The sequence below is a fragment of the Salvelinus alpinus genome, chromosome 23 (assembly GCF_045679555.1).
Source record: "Salvelinus alpinus chromosome 23, SLU_Salpinus.1, whole genome shotgun sequence".
Taxonomy (NCBI): domain Eukaryota; kingdom Metazoa; phylum Chordata; class Actinopteri; order Salmoniformes; family Salmonidae; genus Salvelinus; species Salvelinus alpinus.
In genome coordinates, this window is record NC_092108.1 from 51,301,491 (window position 1) to 51,319,925 (window position 18,435).

At 42.8% G+C, this 18,435-nt stretch overlaps 1 protein-coding gene across 17 annotated transcripts in view; it reads right to left on the bottom strand.

Annotated features, from left to right (window-relative positions):
* LOC139551227 (disks large homolog 1-like) overlaps positions 1–18,435 on the bottom strand; it is a 279,300-nt gene that overhangs the window by 229,601 nt on the left and 31,264 nt on the right. The window contains exon 1 of one of the 17 annotated variants that reach the window (XM_071362710.1): positions 8,984–9,782. The exons of 15 other annotated variants lie outside the window; for them this stretch is intronic. In XM_071362710.1, coding sequence (XP_071218811.1) covers positions 8,984–9,229 — 246 coding nt within the window. In that variant the 5' untranslated portion in view covers positions 9,230–9,782. Of the gene's footprint in view, positions 1–8,983; positions 9,783–18,435 lie in introns of those variants that run through there. One more of the 17 variants, XM_071362718.1, reaches the window with a different exon arrangement.

Genomic DNA, 18,435 nt, shown 5'->3' on the forward strand with positions numbered 1-18,435 from the left:
CCACACAAGGCAACACAGTGTTCGACAAACATGGGAAACATGTCTTTCACAACCTAGAATTAGCACATCAGATCATTCCAGATGAGTGGCCAGGGAGGGTGGTGTGCACAAGGGCATTTCATTCAAAACACATTTTCCCAAGTGCACATTTCAAATCGAGTAACTACGTATTGTCCTAACTCACACAAAAACCTACAACATAAAAAAGACAATATGACCCAAGTAAGTAGGCCTAGCCTATATTATTGTTATGATGAGTCTAATCCGAACAAAAAGCGTCCACAATTAGGTTAAATGGGATTCTGATAGAACTTCTCTTACAACTTACAGTAGGCAACATTGAGTTGGTTATAGCCAAAGATAGACAATGAACTGATGAGTGGCTAAATTAAGACTGGTTGTGATGAAATCATACTGGCTGAAAAGCTCAAACCAAACTGAACAGAGGGGGTCTGCATCAGGGGCTCAATGTTGTTTTCCTTGAAGGGGTTTGTGCGAATGCTGCCATCTATCCACAGTTTGTGGTTTGGATAAGTTCTAATCGTCACAGTGGGAACAACATACTCTAAGCAATTCCTGATGAGCCCAGTCACAGTCAGTGTATACGTCTACACTATTATCAGAGGCAACCCGGAACATTTCTCAGTCCGCGTAATCAAAACAATGTTGAAGCATAGATTCCAATTGGTTGGACCAAAGTTGAACAGTTCTTACCACAGGTGCTTCCTGTTTAAGTGTCTGCCTATATGTGTGAAGGAGCAGAATGAAGATGTAATCTGATTTGCCGAAGGGAGGTCGGGGGAGGGCTTTGTAGCTGTCCCGGAAGGGAGAGTAACAATGATCAAGAGTTTGAGATAAGCGTGTAGCACAGAAGATGTGTTGATAGAATATCGGTAGAGATTCTCAAATCACCTTTATTAAAGTCCCCAGTTACAATACAAGCAGCCTCAGGATATGCAGTTCCCAAATCATACTTAGCAGATGTTATTGTGGTTGTTACGAAATGTTTGTGTTCCTAGCTCCAACAGCGCAGTAATATCTAACAATACACACAAATCTAAAAGTAAAATAACTGAATTAAGATTTTTTTAATATATTAAAATTAGATATTAAAATATAAGTATTAGGACGAGCAATGTCGGAGTCTAAATGTATACAGCATCAGTCAAAAGATTGGACACACCTACTCATTCCATGGTTTTTATTTTTACTATTTTCTACATTGTAGAATAATAGTGAAAACAAACTATGAAATAACACATATGGAATTATGTAGTAACCAAAAAAGTGTTAACAAAATATTTTCTACTTGAGATTCTTCAAAGTAGCCACCCTTTGACTTGACAGCTTTGCACACACTTGGCATTCTCTCAACCAGCTTCATTAGATAGTCACCTGAAATGTGTTTCAATTAAGGAAAGAAATTCCACAAACTAACAATTAACAAGGCACACCTGTTAATTGAAATGGATTCCAGGTGACTACCTCATGAAGCTGGTTGAGAGAATGCCAAGAGTGTGCATAGCTGTCATCAAGGCAAAGGGTGGCTATTTGAAGAATCTCAAATATATTTTGAGATATAACACTTTTTAGGTTACTACATGATTCCATGTGTGTTACTTCATAGTTTTGATGTCTTAACTATTATTCTACAATGTTGAACATTGTTCAACAGACGGAGTCTACAACCCACACAAGTGGCTCAGGTAGTGCAGCTCATCCAGGATGGCACATCAATGCGAGCTGTGGCAAGAAGGTTTGCTGTGTCTGTCAGCGTAGTGTCCAGAGCATGGAGGCGCTACCAGGAGACAGGCCAGTACATCAGGAGACGTGGAGGAGGCCGTAGGAGGGCAACAACCCAGCAGCAGGACCGCTACCTCCGCCTTTGTGCAAGGAGGAGCACTGCCAGAGCCCTGCAAAATGACCTCCAGCCACAAATGTGCATGGATGAGCTGCACTACCTGAGCCACTTGTGTGGGTTGTAGACTCCGTCTCATGCTACCACTAGAGTGAAAGCACCGCCAGCATTCAAAAGTGACCAAAACATCAGCCAGGAAGCATAGGAACTGAGAAGTGGTCTGTGGTCACCACCTGCAGAACCACTCCTTTATTTGGGGTGTCTTGCTAATTGCCTATAATTTCCACCTGTTGTCTATTCCATTTGCACAACAGCATGTGAAATTTATTGTCAATCAGTGTTGCTTCCTAAGTGGACAGTTTGATTTCACAGAAGTGTGATTGACTTGGAGTTACATTGTGTTGTTTAAGTGTTCCCTTTATTTTTTTGAGCAGTGTATATGTGAGATTAACAGAACTCATATGGCAGGCAAAAACCTGAGAAGTTCCACTTCCTGTTTGTATTTTTTCTAGGGGTGCCATATTTTCAACCAAGGGCTTATTCAAAATACAGAGACTTGTGGATGGGTTTTAACTTCCTACGGCTTCCACTAGATGTCAGCAATTAACAGAACTAAGTCTGATGACTCTAATGTGAAGGGGGGTCGAATGAGACAGAATTTAGTATGAGGTCCCATGAGGTGACCATGCATTCAACACGCGCGTTCACGTGAGAGGCAGCTGTGTTCCATCTCTCAATTGAAGTCGTTATAGTTCTCCGGTTGGAACGTTATTCGAGATGTATGTTAACTACATTCTAAAGATTGATTCAGTACATCGTTTGCCATGTTTCTACTGACTGTAACGGAATGTTTGGATATTTCGTCACGTTATAGTGGTCGCGCTTTTAGACTTTGGTTAGGGTATTTGGTAAACAATTCGAAAGCTAATTTGACATAAATAACGGACATGAACGAACAAATCAAGCATTTATTGTGGACCTGGGATTCATAGGACTACATTCTGATGAATTCCTCAAAGGTAAGGAAACATTTATCATGTATTTTCTGGTTTCTGTTGAGTCCAACATGGTGGCTAATTTGGCTAATCACCTGAGCTCCGTCTCAGATTATTGCATGGTTTATATTTCCGTAAGGTTTTTTTTAAATCTGACACAGCGGTTGCATTAAGGAGAGGTATATCTATAATTCCATGTGTATATATGTATTATCATCTATATTTATGATGAGTATTTCTGTTGAAACGATGTGGCTATGCAAAGTCACTTGATGTTTTTGCAACTAGTGAATCTAGTCGCCTCAATGTAAACTCAGATTTTTTGATATAAATATGAATTTAATCAAACAAAACATGCATGTATTGTTTAACATGAAGTCATATGGGTGTCATCTGATGAAAATAATCGAAGGTTAGTGATTAATTTTATCTCTATTCTGGTTTTTGTGAAGCTATATTTAGCTGGGAAAAATGGCTATGCTTATTGTGGTTTTGTGGTGACCTAACAATCGTTTGTAGTGCTTTCGCTGAAAAGCCTATTTGAAATCGGACACTTTGGTGGGATTAACAACAAGATTACCTTTAAAATGATATAAGACACATGAATATCTGAGGAATTTTAATTATGAGATTTTTGGTTTTTGAATTTGGCGCCCTGCACGTGGACTAGCTGTTGTCATATCGGTCCCGTTACCGGGACTGCAGCCATAAGAAGTTTTAAACACTGCTTGTTCAATGAACCATAAACAATTAATGAACATGCACCTGTGGAACGGTCGTTAAGACACTAACAGCTTACAGAGGGTAGGCAATTAAGGGCACAGTTATGAAAACTTAGGACACTAAAGAGGCCTTTCTACTGACTCTGAAAAACACCAAAGGAAAGTTGCCCAGGGTCCCTGCTCATCTGTGTGAAAGTGCCTTATGCATTCTGCAAGGAGGCATGAGGACTGCAGATGTGGCCAGGGCAATAAATTACAATGTCCGTACTGTGAGACGCCTAAGACAGCACTACAAGAAAGTTATCGCAGGTGCAGCAAAATGCTTGTTTTTAACTCCAACAGTGCAGTCATAATACCTAGCAATACAACAAAAAAATGTGTGAAGGGAGACAGGACGGACAGCTGATCGTCCTCTCAGTGGCAGACCACGTAACAACACCTGCACAGGATCGGTACATCCGAACATCACACCTGCAGGACAGGTACAGGATGGCAACAACTGCCCGAGTTACACCAGGAACGCACAATCCCTCCATCAGTGCTCAGACTGTCCGCAATAGGCTGAGAGAGGCTGGACTGAGGGCTTGTAGACTTGTTGTAAAGGCAGGTCCTCACCAAACATCACCGGCAACAACGTTGCCTATGGGCACAAACCCACCGTCGCTGGACCAGACAGGACTGGCAAAAAGTGCTCTTCACTGACGAGTCGCGGTTTTGTCTCACCAGGGGTGATGGTCGGATTCGCGTTTATCGTCAAAAGGAATGAGCGTTACGTCGAGGCCTGTACACGGGAGCGATTTGGAGGTGGAGGGTCTGTCATGGTCTGGGGAGGTGTGTCACAGCATCATCGGACTGAGCTTGTTGTCATTGCAGGCAATCTCAACGCTGTGTGTTATAGGGACGACATACTCCCTCATGTGGTACTCTTCCTGCAGGCTCATCCTGACATGACCCTCCAGCATGACAATGCCACCAGCCATACTGCTCGTTCTGTGCGTGATTTCCTGCAAGACAGGAATGTCAGTGTTCTGCCATGGCCAGCGAAGAGCCAGGATCTCAATCCCATTGAGCACGTCTGGGACCTATTGGATCGGAGAGTGAGGGATAGGGCCAGTCCTCCAAGAAATGTCCGGGAACTTGCAGGTGCCTTGGTGGAAGAGTGGGGTCACATCTCACAGCAAGAACTGGCAAATCTGGTGCAGACCATGAGGAAATGCACTGCAGTACTTAATGCAGCTGGTGGCCACACCAGATACTGACTGTTATTTTTTATTTTGACGACCCCCCCCCCTTTGTTCATGATGGGCACATTATTAAATTTCTGTTAGTCACATGTCTGTGGAACTTGTTTAGATTGTCTCAGTTGTTGAATCTTAATATTCATACAAATATTTACACGTTAAGTTTGCTGAAAATAAACGCAGTTGACAGTGAGGAAGTTTATTTTTTTGCTGAAATGTATATATATATATATTCCAGACTCTTAACATGGCTCTTTCTGATATTTTAGATTTTGTTTTGTATTGCTAGGTATTATGACTGCACTGTTGGAGTTAAAAACAAGCATTTTGCTGCACCTGCGATAACATTTGCAAATCTATGTATTTGACCAATAGACTTGGAAATGAACCACTGTTGTAAAAAAATCAGAAGCTGCGTTGAGATTGGTTACAATTAGGGACACAGGAACCATTCTTTCCAGTGCTACAAACCAAGCAGTCAATTTTGTGATGAAATTGTAGTTTCAAACGAGACATGAAAAACCCGCTTTCTCCCGACTTTTCTTAATATACGAAAGGTATTGCCAGTGACAAAGCCTGTACTTTTATTTCCACCAAGCAACCTATTCATGATTGAGGTAATGTATTTAAAAGTCCTGCCAACCACTCAGTATAAATTTTGCCTTTCATCTTATAGTCTTTGGCATGCATTAAATCAAACATTCTATTGTTGTTGTACGACATGAAACTCATCCTTGTCATTAAGAAAAAGTATAACATAAAAATGGCAGACTGACATTGCAGCAGCCTTGTCCAAATATATATATATATATATATATATATATATATATATATATATATATATATATATATATATATATATATATATATATATATTAATTAATGTAACCTTTATTTAACTAGGCCAGTCAGTTCAGAACAAATTCTTATTTACAATGACGGCCTACCACGGACAGCGCTGGGTCAATTGTACACCCTATGGAACTCCCAATCATGGCCGGATGTGATGCAGCCTGGATTCGAACCAGGGACTGCTGTAACGCCACTTGCACTGAGATGCAGTACCTTGGACCACTGCACCACTCGGGAGCCCAAATAGCAACGTTAACTACACTATTTTTTGCACCCCAAAAAAATGTTTAAAAATGTATTAGGATGTGTCAATCTAGAAAGCCAGGCAACTAAAAGCAACTTTCTAGACAACTTTCTAGACGTGATGTGACCGTTGACATGGTAACCTGACAACAGGTTCAAAGTTGAATGTCTTTTGCTCAGTAGCGACTAAGCAATCTTGGCCAGGACGCTCTTGAAAAAGAGATTTTAAATCTCAATGAGCCCTTCCTGGTTAAATAAAGGTTAAATAAATAAATAAAAAAAAAAAAATGGCTATGGAAAAGGTAAATGCCGACAAATGTAGCTGTTTTAAAGGGCACCATAAACATTACCAAATCATTTTTTCAGGAAACCTACAATCCTACGTGAATTAGGTAAAAGATTAACGATGGATTCTAAACAAAACCCAATCCATTGAAAGACAGACGACTAATAATCCCAGAGTTCAAAAGGTTAAGACCACATGGTGAAGACCATATATGAGAGCGATGATTCTCACCCAATATACAGTGTACAAAATATTAGGAAAGCCTTCCTAATACTGAGTTTCACCCCCTTTTCCCCTCAGAACAGCCTCAATTCGTCAGGACATGGACTCTACAAGGCGTAGAATGCGTTCCACAGGGATGCTGGCCCATGTTCATTCCAATGCTTCCCACAGTTATGTCAAGTTGTCTGGATGTCCTTAAGGTGGTGGACCATTCCTGATACACACGGGAAACATGTTGAGCGTGAAAAACCCAGCAGCGGTGCAGTTCTTGACACACTCAAACCAGTGTGCCTGGCACCTACTACCATACCCCGTTCAAAGGCACTTAAATCTTTTGTCTTGCCCATTTACCCTCTGAACTGCACACATACACAATCCATGTTTCATTGTCTCAAGGCTTAAAAATCCCTCTAACCTGTCTCCTCCCATTCATCTACACTGATTGAAGTGGATTTAACAAGTGACATTAAGGGATCATCGCTTTCACCTGGATAGTCTCATGGAAAGAGCAGGCATTCCTAATATTTTGTACACTCAGTGTATGTGCCAAGCTCACAGAAACACCCAGCAACATTACATCAGAACTACCACTCTTCTACATATGACCTTAACCTTTGAACACTTGAACAGAATGAACTCTGGGATTATTAGTCATGTCTCTTTCGATGGATTGGGTTTTGTTAATCTCTGTATGGCATAACAAATTTAATAATTTGATGGCATAACATATTGGATCATTTACAATTGATAGTTTAGTCATTTAGCAGATGCTCTTATCCAGATTGACTAACCCACAACTCTTATCCAGATTGACAAACCCACAACCCTGGCGTTGCAAGTGCCATACTCTACCAACTGAGCAACACGGGACCAGTGAATAAGTATTTCCAGCAACCGTGAAGAAACCTACGATAATGACCAATGAGACATTGTGTAGCATGACTGTTTTCATAGCTTGTCATTTTATTTATTTATTGTCACTACTTTCCTCTGGCACTAAAAAACAGTATAATGTAATATATGGAAGGCTTACAAAACTGACCAATGTCTCAGACATAAGCATCAGGCCTGGTCTCAACTGGCTGCCTGTGGTGCTTGCTACAGAGTAGAGGTGTGCACAGAACTGATTTCTTCATCCCGCTCCAGCTATTTTTCATATCACGCCTGCAAGCTTCTGCTGACTTATTGCCTGAATCCCACCAGCTCCCGTAAGAACTTGTATTGAACCTGACCACAGTCCTGCAATGTTATTTTAGGAGCATGTGACTCAGCTCTCTTTGGAGCCCCCTTCCTAGCAATTTTCCACCCTAGTCAAGATGAAAATGCACAAAAATAGCCTAAGAAATAGTTTAAAAAACAGAAATTCTCAAATGGCCCATTATATTAGGCTATTGGTATTATTGGGCTATATCAGCCAATAAGGCAGACATATTTTGAAAGGAGTGGACACTTCACTTGAGCTACATTTTGCATAACTTTTAGGAGTGGGACGTTTTGTAAGCAGAGTAAAATACATGTGTTGTTAATATAGATTACCAGTCAATGTTGGAGTCTAAAATATAGCCTATCATATTTGGCAAGTTAAAGACAACTGCCCATATTTCTCCACCCATATAGCCTAGACCACAGTCTAATTGAGACCACACATAGGAGCACTTGATCTTGCACGCCCAGCAAAAAAGGTAGGCTACTGAACATAAATCAGCAAGAATTAGGCTATTAGAGTTGGTGAATATTGTGACAATGGTGCTTTTAATACAATAGATAACGAATAGCCTACTAAACAAAATAAACTTTTTGAAATAATCTTGCATAACTGACAGCAGGACAATTTGCAGGGAGACAAATGTGTTATCAATATTTATTTCCAGTCAATGTCGGAGCCTAAACTCTACTATAGCCAATCGTATTTAGGAAGTTAATTTCCATGGAAAGAAAACTGCTTATGCTTCTCCGCCCATGCGTATAGCCTACAGGCTATTTAATTGGGCCCACACAAGCACATTTGATCTCTCACACAGGAGAGGAGAGGTAGGCTACTGAAATTGAACCAGAATTATCCTTCAGAGTGTGTGAATACTGGTACAGAGGTTATTTTAATACAACCGATAACACATACAAAACAGAAAGACAACCATTCTAAATAATATGCGGGACTAAAACACATTTTCATCCCAAAGTTGTCGTCTGACCCCCCGCTCCGGACCACAGCACAAAATAATGCTGTCAGGGCTCGCAGGTCCCGCGGGAATGCCGCTCTCTACTACAGAGCACATGTTAAGGCACACATGCCCACTGAACTGTCTGTCACCGAGTCACCCTGCTACCAAATTCCGCATGAATGCTCAATAATCGGACCTCCTAATTGGCCAGTTCACTGAACCGGAGATGACAGGCAACTCCGTCAACCTATCATGTACTCTCAGGTGGAATGGTAAACAAACTGTGCTTTCATATCTTACCTTAGTTTTGTATGCCTCAGACTTTGCTAAATACATTTTTTTTTTAAACTGACTAAACAGACAGACTAAATACAGACACGCTCCGAGGGTGTCATCACCCACCTTGCACCCAAACATGAGTGATATGGTGCTGTTGGTGCATGCTACTTTGCAGTGGCACAGCATGGGGGAGAAGCAGTCTAAGTGTTTCACGCTGGGAGACATATTTTCGACGGCGCTGAAGCAGTTGACCGAGACGCGTTTCCTCCGAGAGCGGTGCCTGCTTCGGCCTCTCCGGCTGCCCCCTGCTCCCCCTCTGCTGCCAGCACCACCACCCGCTCCTCCACTGCTGCTGCCTGCTCTCACCATCCGCCCTCATTCCTTGCATCACTCCATCGTCGCGGGGGGGGGAAGACACCCAGTGTTCTACCTTCATCCAGCGGGCCTGCCCCTCTCCTTCAGCTGCCCCTCTTCCTCCACCCCCTCCTTTCCTCTCGTCCTTCTGTCAATTGGCTGACTCTCCTCTCTGTTGTGCGCCCGCGCTTATCCTCCTTGACAGTCAACACGCTCCGTTGCAGAGCCGAGGTCCACTGGAGAGCCACAGTGGAACCATGGTGTGCAAATATGAGAGAGAGAGGAGGAAAAGGAGAATGCGAGTATGTGTGCGTGCTAAGCTGTCCTCTGTGGGGGTCTGATTGGACGCTGGGGAAAGGCGTGAGGTGGTGTAGGGAGGTGGTCTAAGGTTGCTCGTTTTTCGAGTGGGAGGATTCAAGGGAGGTTGCCACCTTTAAGAGTGTACCTTCAGCTGAACCGCGTCTGTCAAAACGCCTCTTGAGCAGATGCAGGAGAGCGAGCGAGAGAGTCTTGCAGGGAAACTGTCTGTGGGGGGCAGATGGATGAGGGAAAGAGAGCGAGAGAGGGAAGGAAGGCAAGAGAGACTCACAGTAAATCTGTCAGATGTGGGGGGCTGATGAAGAGAGCGCCACTGAGAATACTGCTGCGAGCAGAGAGGTGGAGAGAGGGGAGCGCTGCACAGTAGCAGCGTGGGGTTTGTCACATGGCTCTGCTGAGCGAGGAAAAGGACGTTCACCACATGGGAAGGCAGTGTGGAGATGGGGCGGGAGACGATGGCGAAAAGGAGCATTTGTGAAGAGAGAGCGGGAAAGTGAGAGAGAAATATGTATCCTAATGGGACCATAAGAGACATGGGGCGGGTTAGTGAGCAAATCCTAAATATCTGAGGTGCGATGAGTGGGGGGGGGGAGAGAAGGGGTTGGCTAACAGCAGAGGGTCAGCGAAGGGAAGGGGCCGTATCCTGAGGGTAGCAGTGAAGGGAGATGGGGATATATGGGACGGGTTAGGGAGCATTTGTGAGAGGAGTGTACCTCCTGTGGGAGAGGGTAGATATGGAGCGGGGTGGAGTGCTAGTAGAGAAAGGACAGTTTCCTAAGCGGATTTGTGGAGAGATGAGTATGAGCTAATGGTGAAATCTCCACTGTGTGTTTACACCGTGGGAGAGATGGAGGGAGAGAGATGGGAGGGGGGGTAGACTGAGGAAGAAATGCAATTAAAATGTGGGGGAGGGGAAAGCACTGACTGATGGACAGCAAGGCAGCTAATTGGTCGGCCCTGGCTGTGACCTTTTTGATGTTCACAGGCGATGTAGTTTCTCCCTGCCCAAAAGAACATGGATGCATTTGGGACAAAGATAAGAATGAAGACATATCCCTTCAATGGAAATGGTCAAATGTACTACAGAATTATTCACCATTGTAGCTCCAAATTGCCTTCAGAAATGTGTCAGGTTTCTTTTGTTCTTCCATTTAAATCAGCAACAGCGTTGCTGCTCCGCAAGTGGGGGGGCACGTAATAATGCGAACGGCACCTCGTCCCTTTCGGGTGATGGTAATGCAAATCTGCATGCGATGACACATAGGGCCTGAGCTGCTTTCGCTCTAAGGAAATCACCCCCTCTCGCTTTGCAACGAGTTGCAAAAACATCAAATTAGCATTGACTGACCAGAAATGCACACAACACTGCAACTATTTAAACTTTGAAATACAAAGGAGTATTTTGAGCAGTTTTCCCCCTCGATCATAGCAGATACAATACAACTAGGCTACTTTGAGTTTGTCTTGATATTTTCAGACACTAAGCCAAATGCACTTCCTGAGTGGTTTGTTGAGGGACTTGATGTTATGATAATGATGGGTGGTGAAAGAAACTAGCTTCAGAGATTGATCCCCGATGAATCCTCTCAAGTCAGACAACATGTATGGAGAATAAAATAGTCTGAGGTTTTTGTTTGTCAACGTTTCTCATGCACACACCATTCCTCCCTCTCCTGCAATTTCATGCAGTCTGTCAGTCTCCTCAGTAAGTCACCTGAATGAGGGGTTACATCAACATCAGTCCATTCAGCTGGTGGTGGGACTGTGGGGATGGGATGGACCCTGCACTGCTCAGGGCCCACACACACGAAAAGCCAGGCTAAACACACTCCCGGACAAACACACACCCTACCAGGCCTCCAGGAAGACACATGCCCCAGCTGTTGTGGACACAGAACACACAACTCTGGCCTTCCTCTAGGGGAGGGGGGCAGCAATGGTTATGTCCCAAATTTTACCCTGTTCCCTACATAGCGCACTACTTTTGACCAAAGCCGTATGGAAGATGGTCAAGAGAAGTGCACTATATAGGGAATAAGGTATGTTTGGGATGCAGACATGGTCCTTGAGGGTTCCCTCTGTCTCCTGAAGTTGGGCCAGTGACCGGAGCTGGGCCAATAAAAGGCATTAAAGACTAGTACTACTGAATCACTCCATGCCTCGATTTGTGTCAGGAAAAGTCAAACAGTAAAATATGGAGTGCACGGGGTGCTTCAAAGTATCTGAAAATGTGTCATAACTGAAAAAGCATATCGCCCATTGAATAACGGATATCTCCCACAGCCAAAGACCAAGGCGATCCATTTCCATCAAAACAGTTGCCGTTTTGGCCTTTAGTTTAACAAATTACTATTTTAATCTAAGTAGCATATTGCCAGGCGAATGAGAGACTAAAGGAGGTACTGAAATATTATGACATTGCCATTCGGAAACCTTTATATTCCCTTCCTCTTCTGATAACAAGACTTGCAGAGCTTACACTGACAGCCTACAATCTGCAAGGTATATCAATAAGACCTCGCGCAATGGATTGATTTAGATGATTTTTTTTTTAAATCGATACAAATATTTTTTTAGAGCCACAAGATACTGTAATGGTTTCATTTGCAACAATTACCCCATTTGTTAGGCTGTATGTCAGCTTTATAATCAAGGCATGAGTCAGGCTGTGACTGGCCGAGTCATGTACAGTTGAAGTCGGAAGTTTACATACACCTTAGCAAAATACAATTAAACTGAGTTTCACAATTCCTGACATTTAATCCAAGTTAACTTCACTAGGGTAGGGGGCAGCATTCGGAATTTTGGATGAAAAGCGTGCCAAAATTAAACTGTCTGCTACTCAGTCCCAGAATATAGGATATGCATATAATTAGTAGATTTGGATAGAAAAACACTCTAAAGTTTCCAAAACTGTTAAAATAATGTCTGAGTACAACAGAACTGATATGGCAGGCGAAAACCCGAGGAAAATCCAACCAGGAAGAACTATTATTATGAAAGGCTGTTTTTCCATTGAAAGCCTATCCACCATACAAAGACTTTGGACCCAGTTCACAAGCTCTGTGCCTTCCTCTACATGTGACCAGTCTTTAGGCATTGTTTCTGGCTTTTACTCTGAAAAATGATGGAGATACACCCCTTTCAATCAGTGACCAGTGGAAATTTCAGCCATGCGCCCTGATCGTGAACTTGCCTTTCTTGTTTCTCCTTTCCCATTGACGAAGCTTTTGTCTGGTTGAAATATTGATTATTTATGACGAAAAACACCAGAGGATTGATTTTAAACATCGTTTGCAATGTTTCTACTAACTTTTATTGTACTTTTTTTTATTTTTACTTTTCATCCTGGAATTAGTGCACGCGCCTTCTGCATTAAGATTACTGGACAAAACGCACAAACAAAAAGGAGGTTTTTGCTCATAAAGAGGGTCATTATCGAACAAAACAAACATTTGTCTAACATGGAGACCTGGGAGTGCCACCAGATGACGATCAAAGGTAAGTGATTAATTTTCATGCTAATTCTGACTTTTGTGACACTCCTTGGCTGGAAAATGGCTGTATGCGATTGTGGCTAGCTAACATAATCGCAAAGTGTGCTTTCGCCGTAAAGCGTTTTTGAAATCTGACACAGCGGTTGCATTACGGAGAAGTTTATCTATATTCCCATGAATAACACTTGTATAGTTTATCAATGTTTTATGTGGCTCTCTGCACTTTCACCGGATGTTAGAGACAATGCATTTCTGGCCACAAAGCGCCAATGTAAACTGCGATTTTTGGATATATACACTGCTCAAAAAAATAAAGGGAACACTTAAACAACACAATGTAACTCCAAGTCAATCACACTTCTGTGAAATCAAACTGTCCACTTAGGAAGCAACACTGATTGACAATACATTTCAAGTGCTGTTGTGCAAATGGAATAGACAAAAGGTAGAAATTATAGGCAATTAGCAAGACACCCCCAATAAAGGAGTGATTCTGCAGGTGGTGACTACAGACCACTTCTCAGTTCCTATGCTTCCTGGCTGATGTTTTGGTCACTTTTGAAAGCTGGCGGTGCTCTCACTCTAGTGGTAGCATGAGACGGAGTCTACAACCCACACAAGTGGCTCAGGTAGTGCAGCTCATGCAGGATGGCACATTAATGCGAGCTGTGGCAAGAAGGTTTGCTGTGTCTGTCAGCGTAGTGTCCAGAGCATGGAGGCGCTACCAGGAGACAGGCCAGTACATCAGGAGACGTGGAGGAGGCCGTAGGAGGGCAACAACCCAGCAGCAGGACCGCTACCTCCGCCTTTGTGCAAGGAGGGGCACTGCCAGAGCCCTGCAAAATGACCTCCAGCAGGCCACAAATGTGCATGTGTCTGCTCAAACGGTCAGAAACAGACTCCATGAGGGTGGTATGAGGGCCCGACGTCCACAGGTGGGGGTTGTGCTTACAGCCCAACACCGTGCAGGACGTTTGGCATTTGCCAGAGAACACCAAGATTGGCAAATTCGCCACTGGCGCCCTGTGCTCTTCACAGATGAAACAGGTTCACACTGAGCACATGAGCACATGTGACAGACGTGACAGAGTCTGGAGACGCCGTGGAGAACGTTCTGCTGCCTGCAACATCCTCCAGCATGACCGGTTTGGCGGTGGGTCAGTCATGGTGTGGGGTGGATTTCTTTGTGGGGCCGCACAGCCCTCCATGTGCTCGCCAGAGGTAGCCTGACTGCCATTAGGTACCGAGATGAGATCCTCAGAGCCCTTGTGAGACCATATGCTGACACATGCACATTTGTGGCCTGCTGGAAGTCATTTTGCAGGGCTCTGGCAGTGCCCCTCCTTGCACAAAGGCGGAGGTAGCGGTCCTGCTGCTGGGTTGTTGCCCTCCTACGGCCTCCTCCACGTCTCCTGATGTACTGGCCTGTCTCCTGGTAGCGCCTCCATGCTCTGGACACTACGCTGACAGACACAGCAAACCTTCTTGCCACAGCTCACATTAATGTGCCATCCTGCATGAGCTGCACTACCTGAGCCACTTGTGTGGGTTGTAGACTCCGTCTCATGCTACCACTAGAGTGAGAGCACCGCCAGCATTCAAAAGTGACCAAAAAATCAGCCAGGAAGCATAGGAACTGAGAAGTGGTCTGTGGTCACCACCTGCAGAATCACTCCTTTATTGGGGGTGTCTTGCTAATTGCCTATAATTTCCACCTTTTGTCTATTCCATTTGCACAACTGCATGTGAAATGTATTGTCAATCAGTGTTGCTTCCTAAGTGGACAGTTTGATTTCACAGAAGTGTGATTGACTTGGAGTTACATTGTGTTGTTTAAGTGTTCCCTTTATTTTTTTGAGCAGTGTATATAAACTTTACCGAACAAAACATGCATGTATTGTGTAACATGAAGTCCTATGAGTGTCATCTGATGAAGATCAAAGGTTAATGACAAATGTTCTATATTTCTGCTTCTTGTGACTCCTCTCTTTGGCTGGAAAAATGGCTGTGTTTTTCTGTGACTTGGCTCTGACCTAACATAATCGTTTGGTGTGCTTTCGTCGTAAAGCCTTTTTTAAATCGGACACTGTGGCTGGATTTACAACAAGTGTATCTTTAAAATGGTCTAAAATACTTGTATGTTTGAGGAATTTTAATTATTGGATTTCTGTTTAGAATTTGGCAATATTTTTTCTGAAGTCTTGGCTGATTTCTTTTGATGTTCCCATAATGTCAAGCAAAGAGGCAATGAGTTTGAAGGTAGGCCTTGAAATACATACACAGGTACACCTCCAATTGACTCAAATTATGTCAATTAGCCTATCAGAAGTTTCTAAAGCCATGACATCATTTTCTGCAATTTTCCAAGCTGTTAAAAGGCACAGTCAACTTAGTGGATGTAAACTTCTGACCCACTGGAATTGTAATACAGTGAATGAGTGAAATAATCTGTCTGTAAACAATTGTTGGAAAAATGACTTGTGTCCTGCACAAAGTAGATGTCCTAACCGACTTGCCAAAACTATAGTTTGTTAACAAGAAATTTGTGGAGTGGTTGAATAACAAGTTTAATGACTCCAACCTAAGTGTATGTAAACTTCCGACATCCACTGTACATGCTCCCCCCGTGCATTGTTTGTCAGGGCTTACATTAGGAAAATGTGCCGCCGGACATTTGACATGCAACATTTAAGAAATCTGCCGGACCCATATGCATTGGTGTTATGGGTCCGTAACCTGATTAGGACATTTGACATTAGGACATTCATGTAAACCCACCCACAGTGCTCAGAATGACAGAAACCACATTTAGAATATGGTAACTCATATTAACAGAACATGCAAGTCTAGGATGCAACGATGTGAGGTCCGTCTTACAGAATTCTGATGCGCACTTTGAAGATGTTAGAATAACTGTCCACATTTACTCTTCCACAGCCAACAAGACAGTAAACGAACAGCAAAATCAATAGCCTATGTCAATCTACTTTCCCCCATAGTAGAAAAGATCGCAAATTCATTCAACAAGGAGGCCTAGGACACATTAAAATAAACATTAAAAAGTTGTAATTAGTATGATGCAACAGATCAGAATGTTCAGCTTAAAATGTTGATAACTTATTTCTTCACATTATAAGCACAGCAACGCAGTAAACTACGTGCAAATGTTCCATCCATAATACAATTAGTGGGAAACGCCGTTGTCAAAAGCTCTCATGCGATCTGACAGATTTTTTTGTTCAAAGGCTCTGTATGCTATACGTGTGTTATAAAGATACATAAAGAATATAGTGTAGTCTACACACTTGGCAATTAAATTCCAGAAAATTATGCAAAATAACCTATAGACCTATAAGCATGACCAGTCAAAAGTATTTCGATCGACTGGTATTTTCAATTAATAGGCTAAAAAGCATTAGTTCGCAATGGAATGTTTTCTTCTCCCGGGCAATTCACATGTGAAAATGTTTATGTTGACTTTTCCAAAAAATGTATAGGCAAAAAGCCATTATTATCGGCTAACGGATACCCTGGTATGTGTGTGTCTGGAAATTGAACACAGCCTAATAGGGACTCCCAGGTCTCCCACAGGTTATTAAGACTGATGAGGATGTCAGGCTGTGGCATGTTAATCCTTTCTGTGTTCCTGACAGCATGGAGTGGTAGTCTGTCTCCCAAATGGCACCCTATACCATTTCAGTTGAGCCAGACATCTCCAGCCCCTACCAACATGTCCGACCGAGACCCGCTCTGCCAGAACCAAACCAGCTCAATCCTGTGGTTTATTGGACGTTAGCAGACAACATTCAATCTAAGCCAAAAGAGAAATGAGTTCCACATTAGTCAACACTTGTCAAATATATGTTTCTTTCCTGCTACTGAAGAATGCTCTTAGTTGAAACACACAGTACAACATTCACTCGTGTTCGGCGTGGATTGTGCGCTTAGTGTAAGTATTGTGCGGGTGCATAAACCCACACAATACGCTATATCCTCAGTCGCATCAACTGCTGGAAAACAAATGCAGAACCCACCCGCAGACCATTTCAAAACCCTTTTTATTTTTAATATTTGTATTTATTACACACACACACTTCACAAGCCATTTTAATATTTTATTTCTTAAGACCACAAACGCTGACATTCTTAACACCAAAGTTCAAGACATAATACATCTATAAACTTTGTGTCGTGGTGATATACACCACGACAAAAGTATGTGGACACCTGCTCATTGCGGAATCATTGGCATTAATATGGAGTTGGTCTCCCCTTTGCTGCTATAAAAGCATCCACTCTTCTAGGAAGGCTTTCCACTAGATGTTGGAACATTGCTGTGGGGACTTGCTTCCATTCAGCCACAAGAGCATTAACTTATGGCTGCAGGGGCCATATTGAGTAGCTTGGATTAAAGCTGCCCAGAGGTGCCCATAGTAAACTGCCTGCTCCTCAGTCCCAGTTGCATATGCATATTATTATTCGTATTGGATAGAAAACTCTGAAGTTTCTAAAACTGTTTGAATGACGTCTGTGAGTATAACAGAACTCATATGGCAGGCAAAACCCTGAGAAGAAATCCAAACAGGAAGTGTGAATTCTGAGGTTGGTCGATTTTTAACCAAGACCCTATTGAATACACAGTGGGACATGGATGAGTTTGCACTTCCTACGGCTTCCACTAGATGTCAGTCTGTAGAACCTTGTCTGATGCCTCTACTGTGAAGTGGGGCCAAAGGAGACAGGAATTAGTCAGGTCTACCTTGACCTGACCATGCGCGTTCACATGACAGGGAGCTCTGTTCCATCGCACATCTGAAGTCAATGTAATTCTCCGGTTGGAACGTTACTGAAGATTTGTTAAAAACATTCTAAAGATTGATTCAATACATCGTTTGACATGTTTCTACGGACTGTAACGGGACTTTTTGGACTTTTCGTCCGTACTTTCCGCTGGACTTGCACGCGCATCGTGAGTTTAGATTGTGTACTGAACACGCGAACAACGAGGAATGGACATAAATGGACTTTATGGAACAAATCAAACATTGTGGAACTGGGATTCCTGGGAGTGCATTCTGATGAATATCATCAAAGGTAAGTGAATATTTATAATGCTATTTCTGACTTATGTTGACTATAAAACATGGCGGATTGGCTTGATTTGTCGTCTGAGCGCCGTACTCAGATTATTGCATGGTGTGCTTTCTCCGTAAAGTTTTTTTGAAATCTGACACAGCGGTTGCATTAAGGAGAAGTGTATCTAAAATTCCATGCATAACAGTTATATCTTTTATCAATGTTTAATATGAATATTTCTGTAAATTGAGGTGGCCCTCTGCAAAATCACCGGATGTTTTGGAACTACTGAACATAACGCGCCAATGTAAACTCAGATTTTTGGATATA